We start from the raw sequence: 18,049 nt of genomic DNA on the forward strand, positions 1-18,049 counted from the left end.
GAGGTGTCCGGCAATGGAGGAATTGCTAATGGCTGCCAACTGTGTAACCCTAGTAATGAAAAGAGAAGGGAGAAAATCATGCACTGAAATGCTCATAGGCTTGAAGGAGTGTTTATGTTTCGGTGTGTCAGAGTGATGCAACTAAATATTTTGAATTAAAAAAAATGTTTAGTTTGGGTCCGCTTTAAATGAAGACTATAAGGAGAATTTTGTGCTGCTGCTAGATCAGGGGAGAAGCAAGAATTGTGTCTGGAAATAGTACACAGTGGGAGGCCAGTGTTGGGTGAATATGGAGGACTGTGTTGGGTGAATATTACTTTGTTACAGTTTAGGTCCGCTTTGCTTATAAAAATGTTTCTATTTAATGTACCCAGTATGCAAATGCCTAGAGAGATATTATTAGTAACAATGTGTTATTATTCAGTGCTGGCCAATCCCATCTGTAGCTGAGAGCTGGCTGTGTAACTAGTGCAAAAAACGTATGCTATCAAAGTATGTTCTTGTATAGCTACAAGTATGTGGTAATGAGCCGTTATTCAAAAATATGGCAACACAAGCACACGGCTAGTGTGGGGTTGGGAGTGGCACAACAGCTGTCTACAATATGCAAAAGCATGAGCTCCCCTTCACATGTATTCAGCAGCTGTGGTGGACCTGTTCATGGCTGGCGTGAGAAGAAACTGTAGAGAAATGCAGAACAAAAGATTTAGCATCAAAGTTGCAGTTTCAATTTTTTTCCGTCAATGTACACAGGAAGTTTGTTGCACTACACACAGGAACTTGTGTGGGCGTGCTGACAGGTGGAGGGGTGCTGAGGGCTGTTGTGCCTGTTCTTACCCTCAGCACCCCACCTTTGTCAACTTGTTAGCACTCCCACACGAGTATGGTGTCTACTCTGAATCTTTTGTGCTGTATTATGCAAAAATATGCAACTTGAAAATAGACAGAAATGCAGCAGTTTCACCTGATTGGTCTATTTTCGAAATTGGTATAAAATTTGTATCAACTTGGATTTATTAGCATTTCTAGTGGTAAATGACCTTTAAGCATTGAGAAAAAGAACTAGCCCATAAGAAAAGGAATCCACACAAAATATTGTCTTTCATAATATTAGAACATAATGCGTCACTAGGCAAACATCTCCAAGCACAGAGATCCAAAGCTTGCACACGCTTTAGACTACCTTGCAGGGATTATGAATGGATTCCTCGGGTAGCAGGTCTTGGACGATCCTGAACATGCCGCTGGCCTGCATGCTGGCCACACATTCTGTTACCATGGAGGCAGGCGGAGGAACAATGCTTGGTGCATGTTAATAGTGGGATGGAAAAAGGAGGGGGAACAACAGCCTCAGCTGAGTTTAATCTAGTGTGTGTATAAATAGCTTCACAAGGATGTCCAGCATAAATGTCAGAATAGCCTAAACTTTCTTAGAGCTAGTTCTCACTGTACGCAGTTTCAGGCATTTCAGAGGCTCTTGCAAAAAGTTAGGACAAAGTAAAACTCATTCTCAATGAGACTGGTTCATAGCACTAACGTTTTTTTCAACTTCTGCTGCAGGCATTTTGTTGGGGCTGACTAGTGATCTGTCTACCATAGGAGACAAAGAAAAAAATTCCAGTCAGTGCCATTGTAATCTGTAATAAACACCAATCAACTCCTGCTAAAATTGCTATTCAGCATCAAGTAACAGAAAGCACCAGTCAGCACCGAGTAAAGGAAAGGGCCAGCCGGCACCGAGCAACGGAAAGGTCCAGCCGGCACCGAGCAACGGAAAGGTCCAGCCGGCACCGAGCAACGGAAAGGTCCAGCCGGCACCAAGCAACGGAAAGGGACAGCCGGCACCAAGCAACGGAAAGGGACAGTCGGCACCAAGCAACGGAAAGGGACAGTCGGCACCAAGCAACGGAAAGGGACAGTCGGCACCAAGCAACGGAAAGGGACAGTCGGCACCAAGCAACGGAAAGGGACAGTTGGCACAGAGCAACGGAAAGGGACAGTCGGCACCAAGCAACGGAAAGGGACAGTCGGCACCAAGCAACGGAAAGGGACAGCCGGCACCAAGCAACGGAAAGGGACAGTCGGCACCAAGCAACGGAAAGGGACAGTCGGCACCAAGCAACGGAAAGGGACAGTCGGCACCAAGCAACGGAAAGGGACAGTCGGCACCAAGCAACGGAAAGGGACAGTCGGCACCAAGCAACGGAAAGGGACAGTCGGCACCAAGCAACGGAAAGGGACAGTTGGCACAGAGCAACTGAAAATGGTATCCAATGAGCACCAAGCAATGGAAAGCGCCAATCAGCACCAAACAACTAAACATGGAAGCCACCGATTGCACTTCCAGCATACAAAAGCCTATAAAAAAAATATATAGGGAGTTCAGCTAAAAAAAAAAATAAAAAAAAAAATTTTGGTTTCCAGGTATGTAAAAGCAGTTTTATCAAGTCAGCTGTTCAGGTCTCAGGCCTTTAGTTACATATTAAACATAGAAGTAAAGCAACAAGATCAGTGCCATTTCCAGATCTTTGTATCACTTTACTGCATGTGAGTGCTGCATGTCACCACCTAACAATTTTAACGTCTGTTATAGCTACAAAAGTTTACACTAAACATGCCTGTGATTAAATGATCATAGTTATAGTGCATATGGTCAAACGCTGACATACTGCAACCTTATTTAATATAGTACTTTCATTAGTTATGACAATAAACATGAACGTGAACTGACTCTCCACTCCTCTGCAGCATGCTTGCACTTAATTGTAAAATTAACTGTGGACAGCTGTGCTTATTTGGTTGTCGTGCCCCACTGGTAATAGCAGCTGGGAAATCATCTGCTTACTGTACAGTGCTTAGGATGAGTTCACACTATGCATGTTCACAGAAGGAGAACGCTATCGTGCATTAATCTTTTTATTCATAAAACCATATTGCGCTTTATAGAATGTAAAGGTTTTAGGCATATTCTGTAATCAAATCAAGGCTATTTTCTACAGTGTTGCCTAGTTGCTTCCTTCCTCCTCAAGCCGGGGCCAGCAGCGTGGGTGAGAATTGGAGTATGCAAATCTCCTGTGAGAGGTGCCAGCTGAGAGGTGGATCCAGGGTTAGCGTGCTATTGCATCATTACGCGTTTCGGTGATCTCAGCCTTCATCAGATCTGCATATTCACACCCTGCGTTCTAACAAGCCACGTTAACCAAAAACACTTTCTACTGTGCGTCTGATGGCTTGTGATAACACGCATGTTATACAGCAATTCTTCATGGTACCAAAAAAAAAAAAAAAAGTGTGCGTTGCTTTATGCCCCCATTGTAACATGGACATTACACAATGCACATACTGTGAACTTATTACACATGCATATGACAACAAATGTGCAATGAGAGAATTGACCACAAGAGGGCAATCCTACATGCAGAGTGCCTGCCCGGGACCTCTACCATCGGCCAGATGCCAGGCCTTCAGGATTGGTTCCTGTGGGTAACCATGACAATGCTGGAACGCCAGAAGGACCATGGAGCTCCCAGAGCGCTCGTTACCGTGGTTGGCACGAATCCACCATCCTATGGAGTCAAACTGCACACATGGCACCCTCAAGTCTTCCTGAGTGACAGATCGTGCAGACAATGGGGGACACCGGTCTCCATGTGAGGTTTCCTGCCTCTGAACTGCTGTCTCCGCTAAGCAGGAAGTAGTGAGCGGCGCTAGTGACAGAGAGCAGCCTGGTGGCAGTAAACCTCACATGGAGCCCAGAAGGTGAGTTTGTACTACAAGGCTTCCTGCTGCCACAAATCTTTTCAATGGGGGGGGGGGGGGGGGAGGCACAGAGGGGGTCTTGAGAAGAGGCATGGGTCAGGCCTCCCTCCCTGCGGCTAAATTCTTGTGTGCCCGCAGCTTCACCCTTCATCACTGTGCCCCCCCTCAGACACCTGCCTTGCCCTCCCATAGAAATGTTGCTGCATAGATCCTTTTTTCTTTTTCAGTGATCACCAGTTGCTCCAATTACATCCAACCGATCTGACACACACCTGCTTTAGTCACATGGGCATGCAGGGGTAGTGTGGACACCACGCTTCACTACTGACTTACAGGACACCTGAAGCAAGAGGGATATGGAGACTGACATATTTATTTCCTTTTAAGCAATACCAGTTGACTGGATATCCTTCTTATTCTCTGGCTGTAATACTTTTAGCCACAGACCCTGAACAAGCAGACAGCAGATCAGGTGTTTAAAAAATACAAGACAATGGTTTATAAACATTAAAAATGTAAACATGGAGGATTGGTTCACACTGAGAGCTTTTCTAAGCACTGTTTAATTTAAAAAGCTCTTCCTAATGCTATCCTATGCGAGTGTTCACACTGGAGCAATGCGATTTTGTAAAAATCCCCCATAGCTTTTTAAATCTCTAGCGTTTAAAAAGCTCTTGTAGTGAGGGCCCTAACTGGAATCCTATACTAAAAGCCTTTCTTGCGCTTTGCTATTACCATCACTGGCCCTGAGCTCCTCCTATCTTAGCGCCTCAGGTAGCTGCAGACAGAAGCTCTAGGAAAATGGTTTCTGGAGCCACCAGTGCAGACACACACACACACACACACACACACACACACAGGGCCATTTACTACAGTTACACGCAAGGGTTCTTTTCAAACATCTAAGCAGGTGCAGGACAGGATAGGAACTCTGAAGTCATTCATAAATTATCCCCTAGAGTCACACAGGCTTCCCTGGTGACTTCTGTAGTAAGCTCCAAGCATTGTTTTCCCAACGCCTTCAATGGGATTTATGTCAGCATTGTTCTATTTAGCAGCAAATCCTAAATAGCAGAAAGAACTGGTAATCCACATAAACAGAAGAGTGGGACTGATGCTGGGCTTGTAATCCAGTCAGAGGTTCCAGTTTCTATAACATTATGCAGTGGAATATCAATTTGGATGTAAAGCCAACAGGTACCCCAAGTTAGGAAGCAGCTGGCTAATGCACCTTGGTTTCTCTGCGGCCTTATAGGATGATTGCATGCTTTAGATCTCACAGAATTACCAAGCTTTCCTTTGAAAACAAGCAGCCAGCGTAACAGGAGCAATATCAGTAAAGCAAACTAGTTACATTATTGATCAGCACTGTGTGAAGAATTGCTCAAAACAGGCACGTCGGCTGTACAGATTGCATTCAGTGGTATGAATAAAATAGTGTATTACGCAAGATGAATAAATACGGATTGCTCAAGAGCTGTTCTGAATTGTACTCCACTCACTACTGAAAATAGTTCTACTAAGAATGGTAGTGTAGAACAACAAGTGACATAATGCTGGTTAAGGGCTGGTTCACATAAGCTTCTGCTTGGTGTCTCGTTTAGCAAATGTAAAACACTTTTTGCTACCATGCAGAAAAGAATTTGGCATCAGTTCCTGCCGTCCCGTTGCATTTTGACCCGGGGGAGGGGGGACACGGAACCGCACAAACGCAGCCATCTTGGATGCTACATATAGGGTTCAAGACGAGACATTGGGATCTACCGTAACGTATCTACACATAGGGTCCAAGACGAGACATTGGGATCTACCGTAACGTATACATGGAAGCCAACTGCTGTCACCATTGTTTCAGAGCGGTTTCCATTCATTTGAATGATAGAGCAGTTGATCCCTATCACATGACACTCGTCAGCTGGAAAAAAAAACCGTTGCATTTTTACCGCTTGTGTGAGCCAGCCCTAAACTTTATGGTGCATGTCTCAGCACCACAGAATATGTTGGCGCTTTATAAATGAATAATAATGTCTCAGACTAACTGATGGGTATACAGATACAGGACTAGGAGTGCTCACATTACAGCAACTTCGGGAAAAAAAAAAAAAAAAAAGCTAGGAGCATTTTTTTTTTCTAATTATGATTCACCAACATATGGCAGTTTATGTAACAGACAAAACTTTGTTGCGAGTTTTGAAGGGAACCTAAAGTGAGAAGGATATTAAAACATATTTAATTTTAACCACTTGAGGACTGTGGTGTTAACCCCCCCCCCCCCCCCCTAGTGACCAGGCAATTTTTCCTAATTGGGACACTGTAGCGTTAAGGGACTTACAAGGCCAAAGGAAAAAAAAAGTTCAGTACCTGTAGCTAATTTGAATGCACGGAGGACGCCATCTGTGCAGTTTCGCCGGGTCCCCGCTGCTCAACATACCCCCGGGCCGGCTCCCAACCCCACAGTCCGGGTCGGGCTCTCATGCCACCTGTAAAATGTCCGCCCGAGCTGGCCGCGGCTGCGCGGTCCGCACAGATGCGAGTGTGGCTGCACAGCTCTAGGGCCTCCCCCCTGATCTATGCTACAGGAGACAGACTGTAGCGTGGATCGGGGGGGGGGGGGTCCTAGAGCTGCGCAGCCACACTCACGTCTGTGCGGACTGCGCAGCCGCGGGCAACTCGGGCGGACATTTTACAGGTGGCATGAGAGCCCGACCTGGACTGTGGGGTTGGGAGCCGGCCTGGGGGTATGTTGAGCAGCGGGGACCCGGCGAAACTGCACAGATGGCGTCCTCCGTGCATTCAAATTAGCTACAGGCACAGAACTTTTTTTTTTCCTTTGGCCTTGTAAGTCCTTTAAGTGCTCGCTGCAGGGCCGTACAACTCAGCACACAAGTGACCCCCCCCCCCCCCCCCCACCAACACAGCTTTCTGTTGGTGGGGGTCAGATCGCCCCCAGGATTATTTATTTATTATAAATATATTTCTTAAAAATGTTTTATTAAATTTGTCTATTTTTTTTTTTTTTTTTTTTATTGAATAAACCTCCCCCCCTTCAGCCTATCACAGCGCTCGGCTGTGATAGGCTTCAGCCTATCACAGCAAATCGCTCCTGTGTCCCCCAGCGGTACAGCTGTGTCACACGGCTGTCCTCAGTACAGCGCTGTAGATCGCAACGCTGTACAGTGTTAATAGATGGCGGTTTCGCCATCTAAACAGTCCCTGGAGGACTGATGGCTGAGCTCCAGCATTCATGCGGAGATGCGCTTGCAATCTGCTGCAATCCACACCTGCAGCCATTCCCGCCAATCAGCGCGGAGTGGTCCTGCGGCCACGTTCACGCCGATCGGCATGGAGCAGTCGGCAAGGGGTTAAACTATACAAACTGCCTGGCTGGGCTGCTAATCCTCTGCCTCTAATACTTGCATACCATAGACCCTGAACAAGCATGCACAGCTTTGATGTTTCTGACAAAAGGCTAACAAGATTAGCTATATGCTTGTTCCCGGGCGTGAGATTCATACACTACTGCAGCCAAAGAGATCAGCAGGATTGCCAGGCAACTGGCAGCCTCCATATACTTCTCACTTCGGGTTCCCATTAAAGAAGAATGCACATATAGCAGCTAATCAGATTTTAGTGCTAATGTGGGGTGAAATCAGTACAGGTGTCCCACGTCATTTAGGATTACATCCTGGCAAATCACTATACAAACAATAAGAAATAAGCGCAATTGTTCAGTGCCTCTCTGTCCACTAATCCCAGGATGCTTGACTGTAGTTGAGCAACAGATCTATATAGGGTTCATTCCAAAAACTGCCATCCAAATAATCACTTATCGACCATTTAGGGTGAAAGAAATTAAGCATGTTTACCTTGCACTGTAAACTGAAATATGATAACAAAATGACTTATTGCAGGGCACACATCACTGCTCTGTTGGATATGTCCAACTATTTAGCTGCAAGCACTGGAAACACTACATTTCTCTCACTGCTGACTCAATGATGGAGATCACTGTACAGACCAAAGTATTAATAACCTAGTCGTCATTCATAGATGCCTGCAAGACTATTCTAGCCCAAATCTAGACACTAACCACCACGACATAGGTGCACGGTACAATTTGGTGTGACACATTATAAAAGGAAACAAAGATGTTAGTGACTCATGTTGGTTAGACCCTAAATTGTAAGCAAAAAATAAAAATGAACGTAACTTGTTTATAGTAACATTTATTTGTTTAGCCCACTAGGCAAATTGTACAGTTTAAACAGACCATAGCAAAAAGCATGCCATAGGTGGAACTACTGGTCTCCAGTCATTTTTTGTAAACAAGATTCTTACTGAACAGTTAAATGTCAACAGCAACCATTTCAAACGCTATCACCTACATGTGACTCAGCAGTATAAACAAGAGATCTGACAGTACTGAATAGCAGTTTTAATAACCTCCATCCCCTCTCCTAATGAAAAGGGAGGAAGACACAGCACTGAAGTTTGATAAGAACCTCTACTACACTGTTTTGGACAGTTACTTTATGGTAGTCAAACATCCGTGTACATCACACACTGTCCTCAGGTCTCACGATAAGGAAACATTGCTACAGCTTTTTCAATTAAAATAGTGCAAGAAGCAATGATCTGTAGAGTGCAGTTACCCAAGGCAACCATAACGTCTCTTTACAAACTTCAGACCACTGTACAATAGCTTATGTTTGGCTGCAATGGGTTACTACCCTACAGAATGCCTACAGGAAAAAGGCCTAAACTTCAGAAATTACTATCCACTCTTCAGCTTGAATGAAATCCCTTGAGCATAAATACTCATCACAAGATATAGAGCAATTAAAAATCTCCAGTATAGCTCAGGCCTTGAACAGAACACGGGCTCAAGGAATGATTCAGTAGAGGACCTTCTTGGCCCACTGTATATGTACCCTAAACATGACCTGTCAGTGGGTCCTGTGGACAGGTTAAATAAGACATAAGCATAAAACACCAAAAAGCTTAATACCCTGAAAAATCTGATGGTCTCTCTCTATGAAAAATGAGTCAAAACAGATTGGTTGTAGAGAAATGGTGTGAATTTACCAGAAGTAATTAAAGGACAGTAGCAAACATTTGGTACAGTTGCTAGGAGATTTTTGGGGTGCAGGCAACAGATCAGCCATAAAAGTTTATAATAAGGGTTTCCTAAGCAGTGATTTACTTAAATCTTTCACTTCATGTTGGCTTGAGACTGTCCGGTAACCCAAAAGATCCATAGGCACCTGGCAGTATTCTTCCACCTGCTTTATCTGTAAGTATGTAAGTACTGTCCTCCAAGCACTGACAGCCTGGGTAGCGTTGCGAGCGGAAACCACAAAGGGTTTGGATGAGTAGCCTGAACCACTAGTCATGTTCAGTGAGAACTTTTCTATCTCTGGGCTAACTGAAAGGTTCACAAATCCATAGACCTGTCTTAGCGTCTTAATGGGATCAACCACAAGATCCTCGTATCTGACCACCATGTAATTACCCTTGAGCCAGCTCGGGGGATCAAGTGCAGTCCGCAGGGTCTTGCCCATGCTGCTACATATCACTTCCATGGCACCTATGGCATGATAATCAGAACCATCTTTCTTGTTCAGCTTGTGTCCAGGGTCAATAAAAGGTACTCTGCGGATCCTGGGGTCTCTGCTCCGAACCACCTGCAGACTCTCTCTGATCAAGCCGTGCCTAGACTTGATCCTGGAGTTGGCTACAGCCCGGGGGTCCCTAACTAAATGAATGACCTTCAGGTCCAAGGAAGGATCTACCATTAGAGGAGCAAGCACGTTGATGTCAAAAATCCTTACCCCTTTAATAACTATAGTATTATACTTGTGGCACTCTTCCTCCAGCATGCTCAGGCTCTGGGGTGGGCACTTTTTACACACCTTGTCGTCCACTAGTCCCACCACCTCTTTCCTATAGGCAGAGCAGAGAGGGGCAGAGCAGATGACCTTGTTGGTGGAGGCACCGAAGATGCCCAGAGTGCTGATGTTCTTGGCGCCAGCGGTGTTGTAGAGCTGCAGGGCAGATAGGTCGCACCTGTAGAGGGCGCTCAGGAGATCCCGGGCAGCTCCCTGCAGAGACATGGCATCCCCAGGATACAGTTTCTGCCAGATATGCCACACGGGCTCATAGAGGAAAAACACGTCCGGGTTCTGGTTGAAGAGCTCCCCGAAGAAAGAGGAGCCGGACCTCCAGGTGGTGAAGACATAGACCAGCTGGCGCTTCCTGGGAGGGGAGGGTCGGTACAAGTAGCGGATGTCGGAGCGGGTCTGGTAGGGGGTGTAGCGGACCTGCTCGTTGCATTGCTGGGGCTCCTTGTGCCATTTGTCCATCAGGTTGAGCATGGTGAGGACCAGCAGCAGCACGTAGCCCAGGCACAGGATGATCGCCTTCCTGCGGAACACTTTCATGCTGGGATGCGGCGGCGGGGCGGGTTACCGGGAGGAGGTTGCCGATCTGTGGCGGAGGGACCCCCCTCGGCTGCAGCAGCAGGAGAGGCGACCACCAGGAAAGTTTGGGGAGTTGCGCGGCAGCATGACGGCGAGGTCAGCCCGCAGCGCATCTCATCCTGCGGGAACTGTGGCCGCACATCTCCTGCCCACCGCGGGAAGGAAATCCAGCGAATTCCCTTCCGGAAGACTGGAGCCCAGAAAACTTCTCCTCCTCGCACTGCAGCATGATAGCCGAGGCTCAGCAGCCGTCTGTGTGTGCGGGCAGCGCTGCGGGGTAGTGTTGTCCGGATCATGAACGATTCGGATCTTTGATCCGAATCTATTTTATGAGTCGATCATCCGAATCATCAAAATGAACGATTCGGATCGCAAAAGGGGCGGGGCCAGGAGCGACACGCCCCCTCTCAGCGGGCAGCGGGGTCCTGGAAGCAGAGATCGCTGAGTTGGATGGGAGGCAGCCTTGCAGGGAGACAGGTAGCTGAGAGAGAGAGGGGACATGGGTGCCACTGCCAGATATGTGTAGAGCACACATACTGGCTATAACATTCTGCCCATTATAGGCTGGCTGTTCCGTAGTGCTGCACAGTGAACACATGGGAAGCTTTTGGCTCAGCACAGCTCAGTAACTTTGCAGACACTGTGATTGAAAGGCAATATAATCCTCCTGCACTCGGCACTAAACAGCTGCACTTATCTTCTGGGAATGCTTTCTTTCACTGTGCGACCTTTTCTTTCAAAGTGTACAGATGAACATATAGGTGAAATATATGTAAAGCATATGACTGTGGGTATTACGTGCAAACATTTCTGCTCTCTGCTCGTCCCTCCTCCCTTCTCTGTCCACTCCCTGCCCTCTGTCCATCTTCTCCCCTACTCTGTGTGTCCACCCCCCTCTCCTTCTCCTGTCCACAGACCTGTCCTGCTGTTCATTTCACCCCCGAATGCTTCCGGTAGTAAAATGATCCGAGATTCGGATCAAAGATCCGGATCTCTTCAATGATCCGATTCGAATCATCCGGATCATTGAAAAGATCCGAACTTCCCATCTCTACTGCGGGGCCGTCAGCACTGCGCTCCCCGCCCGCCGGGTATCACTATTATGTATATATAATATGCAATGGCTGAGCCGCACTGCTGCCGACCCGGAGCCAACGCAGCGCGCCTCACTCTGCGCTGCCCACCACGGCAGTGAGTCCCCAGAATACGGAGAGAGATGCTTCTAATCTGCCCATAGGCCGCGCTGTGATTGGAGGGGAGAACTGTCACTCTGAGTGACACGCCCCCTTTCTGTACAGGCGATTCCCTGTATCTATGCGCTCCACGCCAGGCTGGTGGGAACTTCCCTCGTTGTGTACAGAGGGTCGCCCTGCACAGCTACGGCGCCCACCTGTATGTACCTCCCCGTTCACGTACGGTCAGAGGGAAGGCACCGCTTATTTGAATGCACTTACAGGAGTTCCATGTAAAAATAGCGTGATGTAAAGTGCGGGCCGCACACAGCTAGGCGCCCATTGCAAATCTTGTGGGATAAACAAATGAGAGGTCAGATGGCTGGAAGCGCAGCGAGCTTTTCTGTCCGTAGTGTGACAGCTGGACGCTTCTCATGCCTCATATCTGGCTGTTCAGCTGCGAATTCGCTCATCAGAGAGAGAGACAGATTCATCAAAAGCAATGTGAAGAGAACTGGAGCAGCAGCTCAGAGCAGCCAATCAGAACCGTTAGCCTGGGCATCTGCCACAGTTTTCCTCCAGTTTTCTTTGCACTGATTTGGGCAATCTGCTCCTTCCTGTGATTGGGAGGCTGGTGGAGTGGTTTACTCTACTTTGATTTTTGTGCTGTAGTGCTTTTGTATGGTGGGATTTTTTCCCACTAGTAGTATTTTTGACTCTGATCGCTAAACACCTGGTACTTTACAAATTGATGGAATCCGCACAGGAATAATTCCATATGTGCAATGTATTTAGCATTCGATTTTTCTCAATGGCAAATGGCTTCCCCCTCCCATCGCAAATGCACCTCAATCATGCTGTACACCCGTTGGATCGCACAAAAGTTGCGGTGGAAATGTGGTAGTGGAGAATAAGGTCACGTAAATTTGGGTGTCGGAGATGCAGAGCAAATTTGGGCAACACCAGGTGCCCATGTAAAAAGTGGCTTCAGCATTAAAGTTTGGCCCTGGGAAAGCCTGGTATTAGACATAGATATATGACAGTGTAAAGAAAAGGTGGGGGTGGGATTAATCTTAAGGTGGCCATACATGGTACAATTTTTCAATTAGATAATTTAGTTCGATTTTTCCGTTAGATCGAATATAAAGATTTTTCCAGCATGTCCGATCATTTTTCCCGAAAAAACTGGATAATCGTTCGAATTTCTTGATCGAAAAAAAAAATATTTTCAACTTTCATTCAATTCGATCATTTAGATCGAATAAATGGGAAAATCGAACGTTTTTATTGTATCGTGTATGGGCACCATTAAGGTGGCCACACAGGATACAATAAAATGATCCGATTTTACAGTCATTCGATAAAAACTGTCCTATCTCTCAAAAAAATCGAAAGCTTTTTTTCATTCGACTGAAAAATCCGATCGGATTTCACGTTTTTTTCGATAATGCCAGATATTTCTCCTCAGTTTCTACTAAAGATTGTATGGTGTGTGTTGGATTGTTAATTTTTTAATATACACACCCTAGCAATTTTCTATGAGTTTCCAATCAGTTTTATCATAATTGAGGAAAACATTGAACATATATGTGTGGTACATTGGTCATATTTTTGAAATGTTACAATCAGTCAGAAAAATTGATTGCAATTCTTACATTGAACAGATATTTAAAAAATTGTATGGTGTGTGGCCACCTTTAGGCATAGACAGGAGACGGTTGTTCTTATGCATATATAGTGGAAGTGTTCTTGTTAGATGTAGATCTACCATCTACATCTAACAAGAACACTTCCACTATCTATGCATAAGAACAACCGTCTCCTGTCTATGCCTAAAGGTGGCCACACACCATACAAATGCCTAGACAGGAGACGGTTAAGGTACTTACACACGTTCTGATTTTCCGCCCGACTTGTTGTTTGAACGACAAGTTGGACGTGTGTACACGCAGTCGAGTGACTGATAACAGCCGGTTTGCCCAATCCGCTTGGTGGATCAGTTGGACCAACTGTCGTTCAAATGGCTGTCAGGTCCATACATGTGAACAAACGACCAGCAGTCATTTGACCAACTAATAAGTCAAAGTGAGTTGGATGAGAGTTAGACAAAGAGTCAGACAACATGTAAATTAGCTTGTCGGCCGTTTTGTTTTTACGTGTGTACGTGATGTTTAAACGACCTGTTTGCCTGGCAAATCATTCAAACAACAGGCATAAAGTTGGACGTGTGTACGCACCTTAACCTCCCTGTCATTCAATTTCCCCAGGATTTCTGTGCAAAAGTTATCCAATTAATTGTCATAACCTTTTTCCCTGTAACTTGCCAAAATGTGTCAAGCAAGGGTCTAGTATGTAGCACACGAGAGTAGTGACGTGTATGCACACACAGCATATTTTGTATTGATGTGTATATACGACAATATAGCTAGGGAGGTTAAGAGACCGGGTACATAGGGGCATAATAGAATATCAGTAAAATTACTAATCTTGTATAGCAGATAATAGAATGTCTTTAGCATAACCGATTTTCTATTGCCACTATTTCACGCACATTTTTACACATGCCTTTTTTAAATGTACGCCTCTGTTGTGGGTAATAATACTCTCAGTTCCCCATGACACATGTGTATTTATTAAGAGAACTCAGGGCTGGAATTACATCTTGGGAGCATGTGAGCAGATTATATATAACAAACACCACTAAACTCCGACATCTGACCCTTCAATACACATCACACATGTGGCACATGCACTAGTGGCCTGCTTAGAATGCTGTTTGCAACTTTAGAATGCTATTAATTTATGATACTTCCCTTCAGGATACAATTTCAATGCTTCTTTGTTATCCTACCTAATAAAAGCCCATGGATCTGCATCCGGGTCAGGCAACCAGTGTGTAGCATAACAATGTGGAGTGAGAATCTGCAGAACAACTTTGTAACATACATTTGGGTGTCAGGATCACCAAGTGTTCAGAGAATATGTGTGGGCAGCATGCTGGCGCAGTGAATAGTACTTGAGTCCCAGTTATAAATCTCGGACACCATCTGAATGTAGTTTGTATGTTCTCCTTGTGTTTGCATGGGTTTTCCCTGGGCTCTCTCATACCCAAAAAAGCACAGTGTACAAATATTATTATCAAGAGATTTAAAGCGACCTGAGCACCATATCTATAAAAATGTTTAAAATGAACCTCCCCCTAAGGGAGGTCCATAACTGATTGTGTGTGTGTGTGTGTGTGTGTGTGTGTGTGTGTGTGTGTGTGTGTGTTGCTTTAAATTAACTTACCTACTAGGGTTGCTCTGTACAACCCATCTCCATCTTTCTCAATAGCATCTGATCTGCACGCTTGTTCCGGGTCTATGGCTAAAAGTATTAAAGGCGGTGTATCAGCAGGACTGCCAGACAATTTGCATTGTTTAAAGGAAACATCAGGCAAAACATGTAAAATCAGCTTTACTCACCTGGGGCTTTCTCCAGCCCCTTGCAGCCGACTGTCCCACACTGATCGTTTCGCTCTCCGTGGCCACATGGCCATGATCGACAGCGGTGCGTCACACAGCTGCAGTAAGGACGACCTCGAGGTCGGCCTGAACAGCGTGCGTGGACCCCGGGACGGCGGTGGAAAGCGGAGCGATCAGCTTGGGACAGTCGGCTGCAAGGGGCTAGAGAAAGCCCCAGGTGAGTAAAGCTGATTTTACAATTTTTACCTGATGTTACCTTTAAAAGGAAATAAATATGTCATCCTCCATATCCCTCTCGCCTCAGATTTCCTTTAAAGGACAACTGTAGCGAGAGGTATGTGGAAGCTGCCGTATTTATTTACTTTTAAACAATACCAGTTTCCTGGCAGCCTTAGTGATCTACTTGGTTGCAGTAGTGTCTGAATAACATCAGAAACAAGCATGCAGCTAATCTTGTCAGATCTGACAATAATGTCAGAAACACCTGATCTGCTGCATGCTCCTTCAGGAGCTATGGCTGAAAGTATTATAGGCAGAGGATCAGCAGGATGGCCAGGCAATTTGCATCATTTAAAAGTAAATAAATTTGGCAGCCTCCATATCCCTCTTGCTTCAATTGTCCTTTAAGTTGATTTTTGTCAAAGGCCTATAGCCTTCAACAGGTTAAGTCATCAGATGATATACTGCATAGTGAGCCCAGTAGTCCTTGGTTTCATAAGGGATCATTTCCCCAATTCCTTGTTTGAAAACTGACATCAATTAGCCTTAATGAGAGATAATTTCTAGAAAAGGGGGAACATCTCTGTCTGCGTTATTGAAAAGTTAAAAGACTTTTAGTTCTTTGTACGTTATGCTGATATTCCTTCTAAGGGTGTCGCTGTAATTCAAGAACTCGCTATGATCAAATGTGCCAAAGTTGAAATACTATTATTTGTTAGAATAGTGCTTCCCAATGTGACAGCACTATATAAATGCCTAATAGTGATATAACAAATAGCTGCCCTTTAGATCTATAAAGTGGAACTCTTGTTAAAATAAGGTCTAGTGGAATACAGAGACACTAAATTGTTCTGGAAATAAAGTCTGTTTTGTATTCTGTGACATGCCCGTTTCTAGCCCCGTGCGGGGCGTGCCACCCCCCGGGGCGCTGTTGGGAGGTGGGCGCTGTAATGGAGGGGGGAAGCACCGTAGCCGCAGGGAGGGCAGCCCGACCTCTCCCTCCCTCTCCCGGGCCGCCCTCCGTGCTCCCCCCTCAGATGTATAGTGAGCAGCAGCCAGGGAGGGAGCGCTGTATACAACATACCTCCCTGGCTCCAAGCGCTGCTTTCTCGCCGCCGGTCTTCTTCTCTCTGCCTACACGCGTATACATACGCTGCTTCCTGTTTAGCCGGAAGCAGCGTATGTATACGTGTGTAGGCAGATGGGAGAAGACCGGCGACGAGAGAGCAGCGCTTGGAGCCAGGGAGGTATGTTGTATACAGCGCTCCCTCCCTGGCTGCTGCTCACTATACATCTGAGGAGGGAGCACGGAGGGCGGCCCGGGAGAGGTCGGGTTGCCCTCCCCGCGGCTACGGTGCTTCCCCCCTCCATTATGGGGGACAGCTACCTATCTAACCTATCCTGGGGGGCACCTACCTAATCTAACCTACGCTGGGGGGCAGCTACCTATCTAACCTATCCTGGGGGGCACCTACCTAATCTAACCTACGCTGGGGGGCAGCTACCTATCTAACCTATCCTGGGGGGCACCTACCTAATCTAACCTACGCTGGGGGGCAGCTACCTATCTAACCTATCCTGGGGGGCACCTACCTAATCTAACCTACGCTGGGGGGCAGCTACCTATCTAACCTATCCTGGGGGGCAGCTACCTATCTAACCTATCCTGGGGGGCACCTACCTAATCTAACCTACACTGGGGGGCAGCTACCTATCTAACCAACACTGGGGGGCAGCTACCTATCCTGGGGGGCACCTACCTCATCTAACCTACGCTGGGGGGCAGCTACCTAATCTAACCTATACTGGGGGGCACTTACCTAATCAAACCTACACTGGGGGGCAACTACCTATCTAACCTATACTGGGGGGCACCTACCTAATCTAACCTACACTGCGGGGCAGCTACCTATCTAACCTACACTGGGGGGCAGCTACCTATCTAACCTATACTGGGGGGCACCTACCTAATCTAACCTATGCTGGGGGGCAGCTACCTATCTAACCTGGAGTGGCTGGATAGAGTACTGGTTAAGGGCTCTGCCTTTGACATGGGAGACCAGGGTTCGAATCCTGGCTAGTTTAAGTACCTATTCAGTAAGGAGTTCAAGGCAAGACTCCCTAACATTGCAGGGTGGCCTCTTGAGCGCGTCCCAGTGGCTGCAGCTCTTGAGCGCTTTGAGTCCGACAGGAGAAAAGCGCTATACAAATGTTCAGATTATTATTATTATAACCTATACTAGGGGGCACCTGTCTAATCTAGCCTATACTGGAAGGGGGGGGGGGGGGGGCGCAGCTACCTAATCTAACCTATACTGGGGGGCACCTACCTATCTAACGTATACTGAGGGGAACCTACCTATCTAACCTATACTGGGGGGCAGCTACCTATCTAACCTATACTGGGGGGCAGCTACCTATCTAACCTATACTGGGGGGCAGCTACTTATCTAACCTATACTGGGGGCACTTACCTAACCTGTATTGGGGGCACCTACCTACCTAGCTAGCCTATACAGGTGACAACTATACTGGCTACACCTACCTAAATGACCTATACGGGGGGCACCTACCTATCTAACCTATGCTGGGGGCAACTATTCTGGCTACCTATATTAGAGGCACCCACCTAGCTAACCTGTACTGGGGCACCTACCTATCTAACTTATACCGGGGGCGCCTGCCTATCTAACCTATACTGGGGGCAACTATACTGGCTACCTATGCTGGAGGCACCTACCTGGCTAACCTATAGCGGGGGCAACTATACTGGCTCACCTATGCCTGGCTACCTATACTGGGGTACCTATTCTTGGCTACCTATACTGGGGGGACCTATACTAAGTGAAACTAGACCTGGCTAACCTATACTGCGGGCACCCATACCTTGCTCCGGGGGGGGGGGGGGCGCAATTTTTACACCCTCGCCCTGGGTGCATTTTAGCCTAGAAACTGC

The 18,049-nt window shown here is 46.6% G+C and overlaps 1 protein-coding gene across 1 annotated transcript; it reads right to left on the bottom strand.

Moving 5' to 3' along the window:
- Positions 1-7,969: 7,969 nt before the first annotated feature.
- CHST2 (carbohydrate sulfotransferase 2) lies at positions 7,970-10,552 on the bottom strand. Its single transcript, XM_068280766.1, has one exon. It carries the CDS (start codon positions 10,197-10,199, stop codon positions 8,931-8,933), a length of 1,269 nt encoding a protein of 422 aa, XP_068136867.1. The 5' UTR covers positions 10,200-10,552; the 3' UTR covers positions 7,970-8,930.
- Between the last annotated feature and the right edge of the window lie 7,497 nt (positions 10,553-18,049).

This window comes from Hyperolius riggenbachi, chromosome 4 (genome assembly GCF_040937935.1).
Source record: "Hyperolius riggenbachi isolate aHypRig1 chromosome 4, aHypRig1.pri, whole genome shotgun sequence".
NCBI classification, from domain to species: domain Eukaryota; kingdom Metazoa; phylum Chordata; class Amphibia; order Anura; family Hyperoliidae; genus Hyperolius; species Hyperolius riggenbachi.